At 45.3% G+C, this 18141-nt stretch overlaps 1 protein-coding gene across 4 annotated transcripts in view; it reads left to right on the top strand.

Moving 5' to 3' along the window:
* The window catches only part of Ipo9 (importin 9), a 44162-nt gene extending 32899 nt beyond the window's left edge, over positions 1-11263 (top strand). For 2 of the 4 annotated variants that reach the window (XM_075988053.1, XM_075988051.1), the window contains 10 exons: positions 164-390; positions 2611-2759; positions 3453-3581; positions 4300-4575; positions 5231-5397; positions 6051-6184; positions 6593-6715; positions 7073-7177; positions 7396-7472; positions 7918-11263. In XM_075988053.1, the coding sequence (XP_075844168.1) occupies positions 164-390; positions 2611-2759; positions 3453-3581; positions 4300-4575; positions 5231-5397; positions 6051-6184; positions 6593-6715; positions 7073-7177; positions 7396-7472; positions 7918-8028 (1498 nt within the window). In that variant the 3' untranslated portion in view covers positions 8029-11263. Of the gene's footprint in view, positions 1-163; positions 391-2610; positions 2760-3452; positions 3582-4299; positions 4576-5230; positions 5398-6050; positions 6185-6592; positions 6716-7069; positions 7178-7395; positions 7473-7917 lie in introns of all 4 variants that reach the window. The other 2 variants (XM_075988050.1, XM_075988052.1) reach the window with 1 other exon arrangement.
* Positions 11264-18141: the final 6878 nt, after the last annotated feature.

Raw genomic sequence — 18141 nt, 5'->3', positions numbered from 1 at the left:
GATATTCATGTAGTATGCTACAGAAAGATACAAAACCATAGCTAACTATAAAAGTGGCTCTATAAAAGCTGTGTATGCATGTTTCACATAAGATTGGAAAGCCTAAGCATTGAAGGGTCTGCTTATGAGTAACTCTTAATTATCTCTCTCTGTCTCTCTCTAGTTACTGTGATCAGCTGAAAGTCTCAGAGAGTACACATGTGCTTCAGCCCTTCCTCCCCAGCGTCCTTGATGGACTAATTCACCTAGCAGCCCAGTTCAGCTCAGAGGTCCTCAACCTGGTGATGGAGACTCTGTGCATCGTTTGTACTGTTGACCCAGAATTCACAGCGAGCGTGGAAAGCAAAATCTGTCCCTTCACCATCGCCATTTTCCTAAAGTACAGTAATGGTATGCCATCAGGAAAGCTGTGTTGATGAGAAGTGGTGACTGGTGGGTTTAGGAAGCTGTCCCTGGAGTCTGATGATCTTAACAACATAGCAAAGAAATAGTTTGTATAGATACAGCTGCATTACAAAATAGAAAATCAATTTCTGTCATTTTATTCTTATAAGGACCAAGAAAGATAGTGAGTAAAATACTAACACAAAAAGATATAATTCAAAACTGGTGACGGAGTAAGAGAGTAAGTAACTTCCTGAGTGGTCTGGAAAAGGAGATCCTGGGACTGGGGCGTTGGTCCTGTGCTAGAGCCCTTACCTAACGCGTATCAGGTCCTGGGGTTGGGGAATGCGGTTCTGTGGTAGAGCCCTAACCGAGCACGTACCAGACCCTGGGTTTGATCCCCAGCACTGGGGAAGAAAATACTAAGGAAACGTTCAAAGAAACCTTGCACATGTGAAGCGAGTGCTGTCTACCAAGCTACCTCCCACCCTTTGAGTTTGAGCCCTTGTGTGGATTATACACACAGGCTTCCATACCCAGCATGGATTTTTTTTTAATAACAGTAAAAGTTAAATGAAAAGATAGTTTTCCCCCAGAACATACATAAAATATTATATGAAGTTTTAGTTTTTATTTTAAGAGAGGATATGTGTATAGCTTTGTATACTGGGAGAAAAATGCCAGGAGAAAATGTATCAGAAGGTTATCTCTAGGTGGTGGGATTACAGGATTTTCTCTCCATTAATACTTTTCAGCATTTTAAGTTTTTTTATGGTCAGTATAGTTACACCTATGGACCGGAAAAAATATTAAGGATATTTTTTGTTTTTACTATTGAAGCTAAAAGATATGTAGAAATGTATATCCTACCAAATATGATATTCTATAAAACATGTTATTTAATTTATTTGGTTGGTTTTGTTTTTTGTTTTTTTTTACTTGAAAAATGTGTCCTGAAGAACATGCTTGTTGATCTCTCATTCTTTTTAGGCTTCATTCGTTTTCTATGGAATGACTGTATCTTTTATTTACCCATTCTGTTAATGGAGAGCTAGATCTTTTTTGTTTGTTTGGTTTTTCTATTACAAGCAATGCTATAGTTACTTTTAACATATACCTTAGTATACACTGCAGATATCTTTTCATGCTACATCAAAAGGGTATTTTTATTATGTAAGTAAAACAGATTGCCATGAAGTTCCATTTCTTAACCAGGTAATGCATACCTGTGATTTTAGCCCTCTGAGCTAAGGCTGGAGGCTACAGGTTAAAGGGTATATAATGAGACCCCTCCTCAAAACAGACACCAAAAAGAAGCTCCATGTCTTTATGAAGCTCTGTGATTTGAGAGCTGTGCATCTTGCTACAGGTCGGGCCCTAGGAGCTCTTCCTGTCTGTAATGGCTGCTCCTTAAGAAATACGTGTGACTTCTTGAAAAGGTGTAAGAGGAGCAAAAGAGGTGGCTCAGAAGTTAAGAGCACTAGTTCAGTCACTCACATGATGGCCCGTAGCCTTCTGGAATCTGGTTCCAAGGGAGACATCCATCCCCTTCTGTTCTCCTTGGGCACTGCAGACATGTGGAACACAAATATGTATGCAGGTAAAACATCCATACAATAAGTATAAATAAATAAACCCAATAAATATTTTTTAAAAAACTAGAATGTGTGAGAGCCTGGGGGCAACAGTGTTTGAACTTTCGTATCTTCTTTTTTTTTTTTCCTTCCCAGATAGGGTCTCTTTATGTATCCTTGGCTGTCCTGAAACTCACTTTAAAGACCAGGCTGGTTTCAAACTCACAGAGATCTGCCAGCCTCTGCCTCCCAAGTGCTGGGATCAAAGGCGTGTGCCACCACACCCAGCTTTCTTATCTTCTTAACAAAGTATCAGTGGGGTTTTTGTTTGTTTTTGTTTTTTTGGTTTTTTTTTTTTTTTGGTTTGGAGATTTATCATTTGGTTTCATTATCATTCCAGGTGCCCCAGAAGAAAAGTCTACTTTAACTTTAGAGTAGCTATTAAAAAATCCATTCCCTGATGAAAACATTATATGTTTTGAAGACTTAGCATCCCCTTGTTCTTCAGGTGATATATATGACGGCTGCTCCACTTCCCAAGTGTGAGAGATATAATGTGTGCAGACATTTTTAATTTGTTAGATGTAGAACAAGAAACAAGCATCATTAGACCAGAAGTAGACAGGACTCCATCTTGCCTTATCTGCTTCAGATCCTGTTGTCGCCTCGCTGGCTCAGGACATCTTCAAGGAGCTGTCGCAGATTGAAGCCTGTCAAGGCCCAATGCAGATGAGGCTGATCCCCACTCTGGTCAGCATAATGCAGGCCCCAGCAGACAAGATCCCTGCGGGGCTCTGTGCGGTAAGTTGTTATAAGATCTGTGAGTGAGAGAAGGAAAGAGTGAGAACTCTGCCAAGTGCCACCCACAGATCCCACCTATGGACAGGAAGTCAGTAAGAGCATTGGAGACTTGGGATGTTATTTTATAATGAGCTACTTCGTCCATGAGGACAGGAGTAAACCCTGTCTCGGAAAACCAAAAGGGAGTGAGAATATGTGTGTGTTCTGAGACTAGCTCACAGACACCTGCCTGCCTCTCTCCCCAATGATGGGATTTCAGGCATGCACCTTTTCCCCCAATGCATGTGTGTCTATGTATGCATGTGGGGGCAGGAGGACAACCTCTGGTGTCCATCACACAGTCTCCCTCCTTTGAAACAAGACTTGAGACTTGAGACTTGCTAAGTAAGGTATACTGATTGGCCAGCAAGCACCAGGGAACCTCCTTCTCTGCCTCCCCAGCACTAGGATTACAAGCACCCATGCCACCACACCTGCCTTTTTCCACAGATCCTGGGGTAGAAGTCAGTTCTTTATGTGACAAGAGAAATGCTTTACCAGCTGAAACATCCCCCTAACCACTGTCAAATACCACCCACCTCATGGCTAATAAACTATAAGCACTATAATGACACTGAGTTCCAACTACCTAACAGGCATCTTGGCTGCTAGGTTCCTCCCACCCCAAAAGTAATTTGACTTTTCTTCTTTCAGACAGCCATTGATATCCTGACCACAGTAGTTCGAAATACAAAGCCTCCCCTTTCCCAGCTCCTTATCTGTCAAGCCTTCCCTGCTGTGGCACAATGCACCCTTCACACGGATGATAATGCCACCATGCAGGTATGTGAGACTTGGAAATTAGAGAGAAAACAGTTTCCCAGTCATAGCCATATAGTAGGCTGGAAAAAAAAGTGACGTGTGATTATGTTTTTGAAATAAATTCTCTTGATTCCAAATTTAGTTAGAGAAGCCTGGTTTTCTCTAAGGTCTGCTATAGCCTAAAGTGTGAAATGCCAGATATCTGGCTGACTGTGCTTGGCTATTGATGCTATAGAGGAGCTTAGGTGTCAGGCTTGGTGCCTTGGGACTCTTCTGAAGATTCTGTTGATACAGTCAACAAAGCGATAGACCTGGTGAAGGATGTGTTCGCTGTTTTTTGGGTCTTTATAGTATAGGAACATGATAGTAGATACTGGTCAGATTGGAAATTTCTAGGCAAACAGTGATTTGTGTGAGATCTCATGAAAACCTTTAATACTCCTGATTATTGCTACATCTAAGAGGTTTTTTTAACTACCAAAGATAAATCTTTATAGTTAAACCTCAGCTTGCTTGGTAACTGGCCCTTATAATGAGAAGTAGGCAGTTTTGAGATAGCTGGTTGGGTAAAGGAAGGATTGTATTAGTGCCTGTCTTTATCTGTAACAATAAATTCCTGTATCTAGTGTTAGGAGCCACATGAACCCTATAGGCTTACTGCTCCCATGAGGCATAGACCTCTGTCAGTAACAGTCTGGGGGCCTCCCTGCATCGATTCCTCTCACTTCTGTTTCCACAGAATGGTGGAGAGTGCTTGCGGGCCTATGTATCGGTGACACTGGAACAGGTAGCCCAGTGGCATGATGAGCAAGGCCACAATGGACTATGGTATGTGATGCAAGTGGTGAGCCAGCTTCTGGACCCACGAACTTCCGAGTTCACTGCAGCCTTTGTGGGCCGTCTGGTCTCCACTCTCATCTCAAAGGCAGGGCGGGAGCTTGGGGAGAATCTGGACCAGATTCTTCGTGCCATCCTCAGTAAGATGCAGCAGGCAGAGACACTCAGTGTCATGCAGGTAAGAGCAGTGGGGTACTAGGCTTTTGTCTGCATGGGTGACAGGGAATCAATTGAGTATATGGGCCCTGAATTGTTTGACTCTCTCACTATTCTTTAGAACAGTTAAGCAAAATTGGATCTGCTCTGGCCCAAGAAACATGAGCAAAGACAGCCTCATGTTCTGTCCTGTGAATAGACTCTGCTGTATATAAAAAAATATTTTATGTGGATGAGTATTTCCCTTGCGTGAGAGAGAGAGAGAGTGTGTGTGTGTATACATACATACATACACGCACAAAGTATATGGAGTCCAATCCTTTGGAATTAGAATTATAAATGGTTGTGGATACTAGGAACCGAACCCAGCTCCTCGACAAAAACAATGGTGTCATTACCCACTGACCCATTTCTCCAGCCCAAACTATTTCTTTTTCTTCTTTTTCTAATGGTCTCTTTGTATAGCTCTGGCTAGTCCAGAATTCTCTATGTAGACCAGGGTGACCTCTCAAATTCAGTGATCTGCCTGCCTCTGCTTCCTGAGTACTGAGATCAAAAGTGTGCACCACCATGCCCAGCCCCAGACTCTTATTTCTTTACTGGCTGGGCTATTCCCTCTCCTCCTGTGTCTATGGAATCTGTTTTCCTGAAACAGACACCCTCTTGTTCTCTTCTAGTCTCTGATCATGGTGTTTGCTCATCTGGTACACACTCAGCTGGAACCTCTGTTGGAGTTCTTGTGTAGCCTCCCAGGACCTACTGGCAAACCTGCCCTGGAGTTTGTGATGGCTGAGTGGACAAGCCGGCAGCATCTATTTTATGGACAGTACGAAGGCAAAGTTAGGTAGGGCCCTATCTTTCTGCTCTGAGCTTTCGGCTTCTACTCATATTTAAATTTTTCTTCCCTGACTTGCACTTGATTTTTGTTTGTCACGCCAAGCTGTCCCTGTGGTCTCCTTTCTGTCTTTCACGATAACCCTTATATTTGAATATCTTTATGGTGAAATTCCCAATAAAGCAATCCGCAGAGTAGAATGTGTATTTCTGATTTCTGCTAAGAGCCTCCTCTGGAAAAGACACTGCCTGGTTAAGTACAGATAGTGGCTTATTCGCCTTTATAAACCGAGCCATTGCTTTATAACTCTGTAGCCTAGACTTCTCTCTTTTATTTTCTGGTGCTGGAAACCAAACCAGAAATTGAATTTGCTACGCAAGGCTTCTACCACGTAGCTAAATCCCTAACCTCTCTTGCCTAGGATTATTCGATTGGGTCTCATTACCTAAATTACTCATTACTAAATTACCTCATTACTGTAGACAGCTATTGTGTGTGACTTGCTCACCCTAACCTTGTTCAAGCTGAGCAGATAACAGTAGACCACCTCATGGGCACCAAATCCTATTCTCAGCTGAGCACTGCTACTCTCAGGGAGGGTCTTCATCTTCTGAGAGTGAGCTCTGGGTGGGAGCTGACTGTCATTCCCTGGCTCTTCCCAGCTCTGTAGCACTGTGTAAACTGCTTCAGCATGGCATCAATGCAGATGACAAGCGGCTACAAGATATTCGTGTGAAGGGAGAGGAGATCTACAACATGGATGAAGGCATTCGTACCCGCTCCAAGTCAGCCAAAAGTGAGTAAGGCTTCCATTCTGCAGGGTTTTAAGAGTTTGGGGTAGGTCTGCATTTTTATTGGTGGGTTTCATAAAGAAGAAGCAGAAACCTAAGCACAAATAAATCAGAATGTATGGATCCTTCTTGTTGAAAACTGGGGCAAATAATCTTGGGGACAGTGCTCCCCAGCTTCCATTCTGGGGCTCAGCTCTGTTACTGTAGCAACTGATCTCTAATCCTAGAACTCTCTTACGTCTCCTTATTTCTTAGCTGTTATATAAAACACCAGGCAGAATTAAATGTAAATTATTCTTTGCTGGCTGAATGTAGTGAGAGACGGAGATCATCTGAGAGGATGAGAGGAACTGTAGGAAGGATGAGGTGCCCCAGTGACAGTCTGACTGGAGGTCTTTTCACTTCCTTCCTAGATCCAGAGCGGTGGACAAACATTCCTTTGTTGGTCAAGATCCTAAAGCTGATTATCAATGAACTCTCCAACGTCATGGAGGCCAATGCGGCTCGCCAGGCCACTACTGCTGAGTGGAGTCAAGGTGCACCAGGCTCTTACTTCCAGGAGACTTTAACCTGGAGGACCAAGTTACTTAATGTCATATGATCAATTAGGTTTATTAGGCACAGATTTAAAGGGTGTGGCGGGGATATTATTGAGAAGCTGCTCCATGTCTGGCATTGTCCGGGCTATTTTAATTCTCACAAAGGTTGAAGGTGGGGGCAGCTAGGAAGCAAGCTGCCTACCCTAACCCTTCTTTGAAGCTTTAGTTCTTCTGTTAACTCATTGGGAAGGTTTGGCCATCTTTGGTAGAAACCCTTGGCCCTTCTGTTTTGTCCTGTTAAGATCTGGGAGGGAAAATGCATGACTGTTTCATCTGCTTTTCATCTTCAAGTAGATGACTCCAATGATATGTGGGAGGACCAGGAGGAAGAGGAAGAAGAGGAGGAGGATGGTTTAGCTGGCCAGCTTTTATCTGACATCCTTGCTACAAGTAAATATGGTAAGCCATTTGAGAAAAGACAGGACAATATGGTAAATACCTTTTCTGTGCACACTTGTGCCAAGAGTGGATTACCTGAGCAAGAGGAGATGTGGGCTTACAAGGCGTGTTTCTTGGGCTTTTGCCCCTTCTGCCTTAGCCATGGGGTGGTAAATGCCACCAAAGGCCTGATGATGGGCCTCTGTCCTGACTCGCCCTGTGTTGGCTATGTCTAACAGAGGAGGATTACTATGAAGATGATGAAGAAGAGGACCCTGACGCCCTGAAGGACCCTCTCTATCAGATTGATCTGCAGGTGAGGATGTCTGTAGATGTCTTACAAGTGACAATGCGTTTCAAGCCATGGAAACAAGATGTGGCTTCAAAACCATTCACAGTTCTTCATGAGAACTACAAGAAAGTGAAGGTGGAGTTGCTATCTGCATGCTCGAGGCCATGGGCGGAGAGGGGTGCTGGGGTTTTCATCCAGTATTCTGCACCAGCTGTGATGCATCTTCCGAGGTTGCCTTGTGAAAGTTCTCTGGGTGAAATCGGAGATAGAGCTTTGGAAATGATTTTGGTTCCCTGTGGCATTCTGTCCTTGGGTTGTATGTTAGATCCAAGAATGGAAACCTATCCCTTAGGAAGCTGGCATCTGTATGAAAGCCAGCATTCCTGTTCCACTTGCTGGTGGTCCTTACCCTGCTGCACAATGTTGGCCCTGGGAACCTGTAGTAATGCCACTGTTATTCTTCCTCCAGGCATATCTCACCGACTTCCTTTGCCAGTTTGCTCAGCAGCCCTGTTACATAATGTTTTCGTGCCACCTTAATGACAACGAGAGGCGGGTTCTGCAGACCATCGGCATCTAAAAGGGGGAGTCTTCAACCCGTGTTACCTCTCCTGGCCCAGCCACAGACCATTCTACAGCCCTCGCTGGTCTTGAGATGCACTTTTTCTCAGTCTGGAGTGGCTTCCTGGCCTATGGCCTCAACAGTGACACTGGGGACTCAGTCCTTGCTCACCAAGGCTAGCATTTAAAAATGCTAAAACAAAGGACATTTCTCAAAGTCCTGTGAAGATACCCCAAATCTGGAACTGTTTTATTCCCTAACTGCCACCTCCATTCCGAGCATCTTTTGTTGGCCAGACCAGAAACATTGATATCCAGAAGGATTATGGCTTCCTGGTAATTTTGCCCCACGTCAGGAGCACAGGAAGTCACTACCATTTATATTCAGAGACATTACCAGTTTGTTTTCATAGGATATCTGATGTGTTCAGATAGGAGTCCCTTGAGAAATCATTATGCTTTCTACCCTCAGCCCCTGATGCTCTAGGTTCTTGGTAGGAACAAGCTGGAGCAGCCACATACTGAGCCCTTTCCAGTAACCTCCTTCCATGCTTCCCTCATGCAACACTAAGGCTCCTCTGTCAAAGGAGCCATCTTCCCATCTCTGCTTCATTGCATGACACAGCCCCTCCCCCCAGGCTGTTTCTATATATACATGCACACACAAAATAAGCCAGACAGATGGTAACTTGTCTTTCTTTTTTAGGAAAAAAAATCAGGAAAAAGATTTTTATTTCTAAATCTGCCTGACCCATCTATATTTAATATGCCTCTTCTACACAGGCTCTGTGGCTACACAGAGCCTGATATGCAAAGGTTATCCCTATCCCTCAGGAATCCTCCAAAGTGGTTGAGTTGTAGCCCTCGAATTTGCAACATGTATTTTTCTAGGACAGTAAAGCAATCTTTACAAATTAATTTAGTCTGCATACTATAAGGTGTCTCAGCACCTCTGCCTTCTGTTTATTCCCTTTAGAAGGAAAGTAAAAACAGAAGAAAGCATTAGCAGAGCCTATTTTGGCATACTACTGTGATTTGGCAAAGAGCTCAAAAATCTTAGAGAACTGGTATTTTTTCATTCAGATGTGTTTAAAGGTCAGTGGTACAGCATGTAGATAGCCCTGGGTGCAGTCCCTAGTACCGCAAAAGTAAGGGACATCCCTCAGTGGGTTTTCCTTGTGTTAAGAATTGAGTGGGTGAAGATTAAGAAGAGCAGAGTAGTAACCCAGTGTTCCCTTTGTTTGATAGTGCTCGCATCTGGGACTCCATTTTTAATAGCCAGAGCTCTTTCTGTGGGTGATGCTCTAACAGAAAGAAAAGGGAATGTAGAAGTGACTTTTGAGCTGCATTCTTCAGCAGACAGATAACAGTGTAACATTTCATCTAAAAGGCTTTTCATGGGACCTAAGGATGTGGCAGCTTAGTAATGTCTGTACCACCAGATGTCCTTAGTGCTCAGCCTTGAGTCCAGAGGCATTCCGCTGAAGTTGCCACCTCCTCTATAAGAACTTGAGAAGGTGTGTATAGCTGTCTTCTGGATGACCATGTAGAGACCAGTATTGCCTCTGCCCCTGCTGGTTTTCCTCCTGAAGGTGGAGTCCCTGAAAAAGAGAAATGATAGCATACCTGCCCAGAAAACCACAGTAGGAATTTTGGAAACTTGCTCCATAGTTGACCTCAAAGCCAATTGAATTTGGTGCTAAAACAGTAGACCATTCCACACAATTAAGTTGTCCAATGGTTTTGACATGTTAGAATGGTGCCAGGTTAGCAGCATTGCCCTGCTGAATTTGAGAAAGCTTGGAGACCTCCAGCAATATGCTGACAGTGATATGGGTTCCTTCTGAGACTGCTAATTAGAACGGTTCCTCTGTGTCTGATGCCAAAATTAGTCCAGAGGGCTTCTCATCTGTTCTCATGCTTTACTTTTCATGGGAAGACTGAGCTCCTGCCTTAGGAGGCCATCCATGCCAACATACACTGGTTGGACATGGCGGGTCTTATGTCCATTGATGAACAGATGCTTGTGTTTTCAAAGCATTTACCTTCTGCAGCAGGTACACAATGAATTTCCTCATCCCATTGACTGTTCCTAAGAGCAGGACAAGACTTCCATTGGTGACTTTTGGTGTGACATAGTTGAACTCTGGCTCCTATTTTGTCTCCTATGAGAGCCAACTTCATTTGGACAAAGGGCGGGGCTGACTGTTGGAAGACTAAGAAATGACCAGTGAGCTAACGAGAGGTGTGGGCTCCTGATGGTGACGGGTGAAACGCTAGAAGGCTGAAAAGCCGATAAAGTTCCAAGAAAGGAAGTTGATATTTCAAATCATTGACTGGGAAGCTTGAACTTAGAGCATATGGTTCAAAAGCATATGAATTCATGAGAAAAGAGGTTGCTGAGGCTGGGTATTCACTGTGAGCTAAAGAGCCAGTAGTCCCACTAATGAAAACATCCTTAGGACCACAACCAGGCTGTGGTGGCTCACACCCTTAATCCCCAGCACTTGGAAGGCAGAGACAGAGGCGGATCTCTCTGAGTTCGAGGCCAGCCTGGTCTACAAGAGCTAGTTCCAGGACAGGCTCCAAAGCGACAGAGAAACCCTGTCTCAAAAAACAGCAAAAAAAAAAAACCGACCTTAGGTTTGTTAGCCATGCTGAGCAGCCTGACAAGTAAGATCAGAGCACCGCCAGCTCAGCAACATACAGTGAGTTCTTCCTGTGAAGGAATGTGAGGTGAGTGTTGGGTGCAGCGCTGGGTGGGTTGCTTACGCCTTACTCTTTCCAAGAAGTTGGAAGCCATTTGCAAAAGATAACTGACCTAGACAACAAATGCTTGTCAAATCTTAGGTGACAGGAAGCCTCTCAGAAGGTGATCTGAGGATCCAAGTAGATCATCGAGTCATTATAAGAAAAGGACATTGGCAACAGCATTTTGATTAGAGTGCTCTGTCCCTCACTAAAAGTACTGGGTGTTCAGAGTCCAGAAAACTCACTGTGGGCCTAGGTTGTCTGATTCTGCAGGTTTTCCATCTCTGTCCCTGTCAGTGGTCCTGATTGATAACAGTACTCTGTAAAAGGACAGCCAAGGACTAAACTTGAGGAAAAGCAGTGACATGGCTCAGAAGGCTGGACTCAACAGCGCTTCAGCACATTAAGGGACTGTCCAGTAAAAAGTGCTGCATTGTCCAGCCCACCAGGCAGACCTGTGTGCCTGAGTAAATAAATAATAAAAGATGGATTTCTGGCTCCTCTGTTTCCTGTCAGTTTCAGTGACCAGTAAACTGAAGGCCAGTGCCTTAGGCTTTTCTCAAGAAGCTACTCTAGGGCTCAGCAAGGTGGTGTCTGCCTTTAATTCCTGAGGCAGAGACAGCTGAATCTCTGAGTTCAAGGTCAGCCTGGCCTACCTAGTGAGTTCCATTCTGTAGCAAGGGTTACAAAATGAGCAAGGGAAGCTGATAAGGAAATTGGAAACCAGTAACAAATAAGGCAAATGTTATGGGAAAAATAGTGTTCACTGTCACACACACACACGCCCTTCCCCCCCCCCAATAAAGCTGGGCTACTGGTAATGGGGATTGAAGCTGAGTCAAATGGCATGGAGAAAGTGACCCTTCAATAAAGCAGCAGAAAGGGCTGGCAGTTCTTGCTAAAATTTGAACGCTGAAATGCTGGACCAGCTGAATGTATCTATGTGAACAGCCTCACACCTACTATCCTTGCAAAGTGGGTCCTTTTCCTTACCCTTTCTGCACATTGAGTAAAGCGGAGATACAGCATGTTGCCTGCCAGCGTGAGATTACCATATCCAAGAAACCTGTTTTCTTGTTTCTCTTACTCTCCTATGCATTTGCCAGGCAGACCAGGATAGGGTAGGGTATTCCAAAGGAGTGACTAAAATAAGATTGTCATGAAACAACTACATTTTAAAAGCTTTTGTACGCACAATAAAATGTTAGCGTGAGCAGTGCACTGTAGAACACCTGTATTACTGGCGCTCTGGAGACAGAAGCAGGCAGGCCAAGCAGAGGGACAGAGGAGCCCTTTTTTTTTTTTTTAAATCTAGTTACCTCACTGGTAGAGCACATGATTAGCATTAAGTGTTTTACCAGGGTCCTACCTCCCACGTCGCCACCCAGACCAGGGTCCTACCTCCCACGTCGCCACCCAGACCAGGGTCCTACTCCCCACGTCGCCACCCAGACCAGGGTCCTACCTCCCACGTCGCCACCCAGACCAGGGTCCTACCTCCCACGTCGCCACCCAGACCAGGGTCCTACCTCCCACGTCGCCACCCAGACCAGGGTCCTACTCCACACGTCGGCGCCCAGGTAAGAAAAATTAAGGTACTGTGATTCCTGGGATCTTAGCCAGAAATAAAGCTGTAAAGATAAGTGAGCCAAATGGTGAAGGTTCCAACAAGGCCTGCTTCCTCTAGAGAAAAGGTGACCACCCAAGAGGGACTTAGAGGTGCTTTAGAGCCTGAGCTGATGGAGGAAGTGTGAGGTAAGGATGCCATCTGGCAGCAGGTCGAGGTGGAGGAGCTGCATATGTGCTAAGGTTAGAACAAGGGCAGAAGAGAAATCAGTTAAATGTTGGTGAGCATCAAGGCTGAATGACTGCTAAGGGAGAGAGTCCCAAAGGTGACAACTATCAAATGTGTTTTCTCAGTATTAGAGTTCCTCTGCATCAAAGAGGCCAAGCATTTAGCTGGTAGTCATGGCCAAAGCCCCTTCTCACACAGTGTCATACACTAGGTGGCAAAGCATTTACAAAGCATTGAGTAGTCGTATTCCGGTAGCAAGCAACCAATTGTTAATAAAATTCCAAAACTGGTGACTGATTTGCTTTTCTGTGAAGATGATGTAGATCAACACCAGCCAGCCAGTGATCTCATTTTTTTGTTTTGTTTTTAGATGATTACAAAAGTCTCTCATGCCTGTGTGGCAAATATGCAATGAGAAGGAAAACAGCCACTGGCCTGATTAGAAGGCCCGGGAAGCCCTTCAAGTCTTGGCATAACAATATAGCCAGAAAGGGGCCTGGACAGAGTGCCACCCTGTGAACCTGGGTTTCCCTGTTGTAAAATGGGGAGCAGATACCCAACTCATGGGATGTGAGAAGAGTCCCATCCTAACCACCCCCCGCCCCCCAGCGCACACAGAACAGGAGCTAGCTGGATTTGGCTCGCCTTGCCTGCTTCAAAATGATTGTGACTCAGTTCAACTTCACATACGCCACTGCTGTTGCTAAATCAAGGCCTGGGAAGCAGGATGGAAACGCGGTGGCCCCAGCGCCCACCTGTCGCCCACCCTGTAGTTTTCCTGTGTGACAAATGATTGGTACATTGATTTGCTTTCGTTACACTTTTTCCCCACCTCTCGTTCTCATAACATAAGTGAGTTCTTTGAGATTCATCACCTTAGGGGGTTTTGCAGGGCAACAGACCACTGCCTGAGGATAGCTGCACTTCTGGGTCCACAGGAAAAAGCTCAGCTGAAGGCAGGCTGGGGTCCTGGAGGAAGGGGCCTAGCCTCCCACAGGAGGAGGTCCCTGGAGCTGGCTGGTCCTGGCTGAGTGCCTGGTGAAGGGAGAACTTTGGAAAGGCTGCATGGGATACCTGAAGAGCTCTCTACATAGGGTATGTCACAGGTCAGAACTGCACAGATGAGCTTATGTTAAAGCCAGTGTTATAGGCCTGGCATGCTTACCCTGGAGTTTTTTGTACTGTATGAGGCCCACGACCTCTTCATGACCCTGGAAGGAAAGTTAACCCATAACATACTAAATTCTCCCACTAGATGTAGGATAGACTCGGTCTGATCTATTTTAATTTTTTAATTTTTTTTTTTAAATCACTTCACCAGGGCAGTGGTGGGCACGCCTTTAATCCCAGAATTTGGGAGGTAGAGGCAGGTGGATCTCAGAGTTTAAGGACAGCCAGGGGTACAACAGAGAAACCTAATCTTGAACAAAACAACAAATCATGTTCATACCTGACTTTGTAGTTGCAAATTCTTAGTTCTCATTTCCCCGGCAGCTCTTTTTTTGTGCTTGCAGGAAGGTTAACCAGTGTGAGGGTGACCGGAACCCTTTGCATGACCCTAAGATCTCCAGACCAGATAAAAGACAGGATGGACTGGTATCTCTGATGAACTCTGGCTTTAGGGTTCTAGTGGGTCGGACTGTACCATATCTTCCCACATGAGGGAACCAAGACCAGGGGGATCAGGTGACTTGGAGCTGGCAGTCGACAGAACAAGACTTACACAGAGTTTATGGTTCACAGCATGGGCTCTGGAATCAGGCTAGATTCTTGAGTTCTGGCAAGGCCACTTACCAGCTTTGGTAATTTGGTCAAGCTTTATTAAATTTTCTGTCTACGCTTCCAAATCCACAGAACAGGTCCATTGGTATCTGTTCTACAGAGTGATTGTAAGAATCAAATAAAGTCAGAGCGATACCAAGCATTTTGTAGTGAGGCTTACAGTATTAGATTTAGCTCATTAGTGTGGTCTTGAATCTAATGGAATCATCACATAAACCTGCCCCAGGAGAGTGGATCCTGTGCATCCAAGTTCAACAGTTCCTGGCTGTGCTGGGACGGCTGAAAACAAACCCCAGCTGGAGTGCTGAATACTGAGGCCCCGAGCCTTCCCAGGAGGGGCCAGACAGGAAAGCTGTAAACAGCGTTCGCCATGCACTCGCAGATCTCAAAATAACACTTGTCTGCTCCCACTCTGCCCAGCTGGCAGAGCTGCAGGCTGAGTAAAGTGCCATTTAAAGATAACCTGGCACTCTCTGGACGCCCCACTGCCAGGGCCAGCTCCTAAGGCCAGACTGAGGCTGCCTGAGAAGGTGGTTGCTCACACAACCCAAGCCCATGCACCCACTGCCTTCATCCTGCAGCCTGGAGTCCACAAACTGCCTAAGCTCTGCTCCAGTTCTTGAGCACACTGCAGACAAGCAGGAGCCCGGCCTTCGGAGACACACTCCTAAAAAGACAGTCTCTAGGGGACGAGCATCGCTTTCTAGATGACACACTACACTGGTCATCTACCCTTGACATTCCCCCACCACCACCAAAGGTGCCCAGTACCACAAAAACAAATACAGACGACAGTATCTTACAGCAAGAAACATAATTGATACACTTGCTTATATTGAAGGAATGGGCGCTAGGAGAGACTTGAGTTCCTTCAGTTCCCAGTTCAACCTTGACCTTGGCCGTGTTCCTAGTGCTTTTCTGGGCCTTTCTCTTCCTTGCTGTGACCTTCAAGGAGCATATAGCTAGTTCTTAAGAAGCTATGACATTAAATCACAGTTAAGGGCACAGGGTACATGGTCACGTAGCTGGAAGTATTCTAGAAAGGAGCACAGAAGGTTTGGAGAAGCCTGGACTGGACTGAAGTGTTGTAGGTGGCTGCTTATTCGTCCCCGTCACCCAGCCCTGAAATAACCACACAGAAACTGTATTATTTAAATCACTGTTTGGCCCATTAGCTCTAGCCACTTATTCACTAACTCTTATATCTTAATTTAACCCATTTCTATTAATCTGTATATTGCCATGTGGCTGTGGCTTACCAGGTAAAGTTCCAACGTCAGTCTCTGGTGGGGCTACGTGGCTTCTCTCTCACTCCACCTCCTTTCTCCCAGCATTCAGTTTAGTTTTTCCCGCCTAGCTCTTCTCTACCCCATCAACAGGTCAAGGCAGTTTCTTTATCAGCCAGTGGTATTCACAGCATACAGAGGGGAATCCCACATCAATGAAGCCTAGAGTCAATGGCTCTGAAGACCTTTGAGGTCAAGCCCCAGGTCACAGGCTTGGTCTAGTAGTTCTCCCACTTTCCCCACTCCTGATATCCTGACTACCTTTTCACTCCATGCATGTGACTGCTAGAGATGACGCTGGGCATCCATGTTTTTATGCCAAGCACAGTCAAGGAGGAACAGGGTTGAATCTCAAGGGTATGGGCTTTGAAGTCACAGAAGACCAGCTTCAAATCTCAGCAGTGTTACCTGAGAGAATTAGCTTCTTCCCGTTCAGTTTCTTTCTTTTAAAAATTTATTTATTTATTTGTTTGTTTGTTTATGTTTTATGTGTATTGGTGTTTTCCCTGTATGTGTGAGGGGTTGCATCCTAGAGTTACAGTTTTGAGCTGCCATGTGGGTGCTCTCAACCACTGAGCCATCTCTCCAGCCCCTCAGCTCAGTTGATCTGTACAGTGGAATGAGCTCATTTGCAATATTAGTCCCTAATGCCTCAACCACATTCACCCTGCAAGCCTCTTGCTGACAAAGCCTTATTTTGTCTCATCTAGTCACAGATTAGGATCCCGGAGAGACTGACTTGGTGAGAGGATGATGTTCCTGCATCCCTTTACTTGAAGATTAAGGAAGACTTGGGATTTGGATAGCTCCTTCCGGGGTCCCCAATCTTCACACATTCCTTAGTCCTTGCTCCGTGGCCTCTCAGGTCCATAGCTCATCCTAACTATTCATGTCAGTGCTCCAACATCCCTTGCTAAGAAGTTCCCATTGAGAAGTGGCAGGTATTGTGCTTACGCTGGTACTCAGAAGCCTGAAACATAATGGTTGAGGCTTAGGAGTTTGAGGCAAGGCCTGCCTGTGTCTGTCTGTCTGTGTGTGCATGTGTGTTCCGACCTGCATGGGCACACTAGTCCCTGAATCCTTCTATCCCTCCTTCCTAGAATTTTGCAAACAGAAAACCACTGATGTAGCTATGCATGGTGGCACATGCCTTTATTCCCAGCACTCAGGAGGCAGAAACAGCTATATCTCTGTGATTTAGGGGCCATCCTGGTCTACATAGCAAGCTCCAGGCCAAGGCTACATATGAGACCTTATCTCAAAAGAAGAAGGAAAAAAATTGGGGCAGTGAGGATCAGTTGATAAGATCTGAGTTAAATCCCTGGATCCTATGTGATGGAAGGAGATAAGCAAATTCTTATACTTTGTCCTCTGACCTCATGTCTGTTCCCACACGCTAATAAATAAAAGTAATGATGTTTTTTAAAGAAAGAAAGAAACTAAAGATATCAAATAATGCAGAGACAGGTGATGTGCGATCAAAAGCACACATCCAGAAGAGAACAAGAGAATCAACTTCAAACAGGAAGAACGGCTCTTTGCTGAGCACCTATTGCCAAAACTTGGTGACAGTGGCCCTTGCATGCATGGAGCTCATGGTAGGAAGAAGAAGGACAGCAAAGTGCTGGCATAAGTGGCAATGAGTCAGGAAACATCCTTGGCAGTGGTTTTGATGACTGCCCAATTTTAGTACACATTCTGGCCCACCTATCAGTCAGTGGCTGACAGCTTCCTGGGGCAGGGGCATGCTCCTCCTGCTCCCTCTCCTGGAAAGATATGCCACCACCCACTAAGACCCCCTTTAGGGACCCTCCCTCTGTGATTTCCCTTTCCCTAACTCACCTATTCGGCTTTCTCTCCATGACCTCCAGTCCCTCATCCAGAGCGCCGGAAACATTTTCTGTCAGCTGTAGTCAGCTCCAAGTCAAGATCCACCCATTTAGAAATCATAGGTCCTTCTGTTTTCTCTCCCATTTACTATGTTACCTTAAAGAAACCTTGAACATATTGGAGTCTCTGTTGGTAAGGTGATGTTGATAAAAGATATATTTACCAACCTGGCTTAGCTAGTGGAGTTGTGCAAAGATTCTGTTGAGGTAGCTGCCCAAGCGTTGGAGCACCTTGTGGCATGGGCTGCAGAGATGACTCAGTGATTAAGAGCACTTGGAGATGCTCTTGCCAAGCACCCAGGTTTGGTTCCCAGCACCTACATGATGGTTCACAATGGTCTGTAACTCGAGAGTATCAGATGTTCTCATCTGGCCTCTGAGGGCACCAGACGTGCACGTACACATGAAAAAAAAGTTTGAAGTGTACATGGCAGGAGACCACGGTAGCCGTTATTCAGCTTCACTCGATTGGTAGTGCTGGTCAGAGTAATGCGCGCAGAGCAAGGCACGATCATGGCACTCTATAATGTCCTGTCCAGCCGCAGTGAACATAGGCTTAGACACTTGTGTCCCCTCTTCAGCTACCAGGCTGCTGGAAGAATGGACCCCAAGAAATTTGAATTTCCCCA

The sequence above is a fragment of the Microtus pennsylvanicus genome, chromosome 10 (assembly GCF_037038515.1).
Source record: "Microtus pennsylvanicus isolate mMicPen1 chromosome 10, mMicPen1.hap1, whole genome shotgun sequence".
NCBI classification, from domain to species: Eukaryota; Metazoa; Chordata; class Mammalia; order Rodentia; family Cricetidae; genus Microtus; species Microtus pennsylvanicus.
This window is presented reverse-complemented; position numbering and strand designations above follow the sequence as displayed.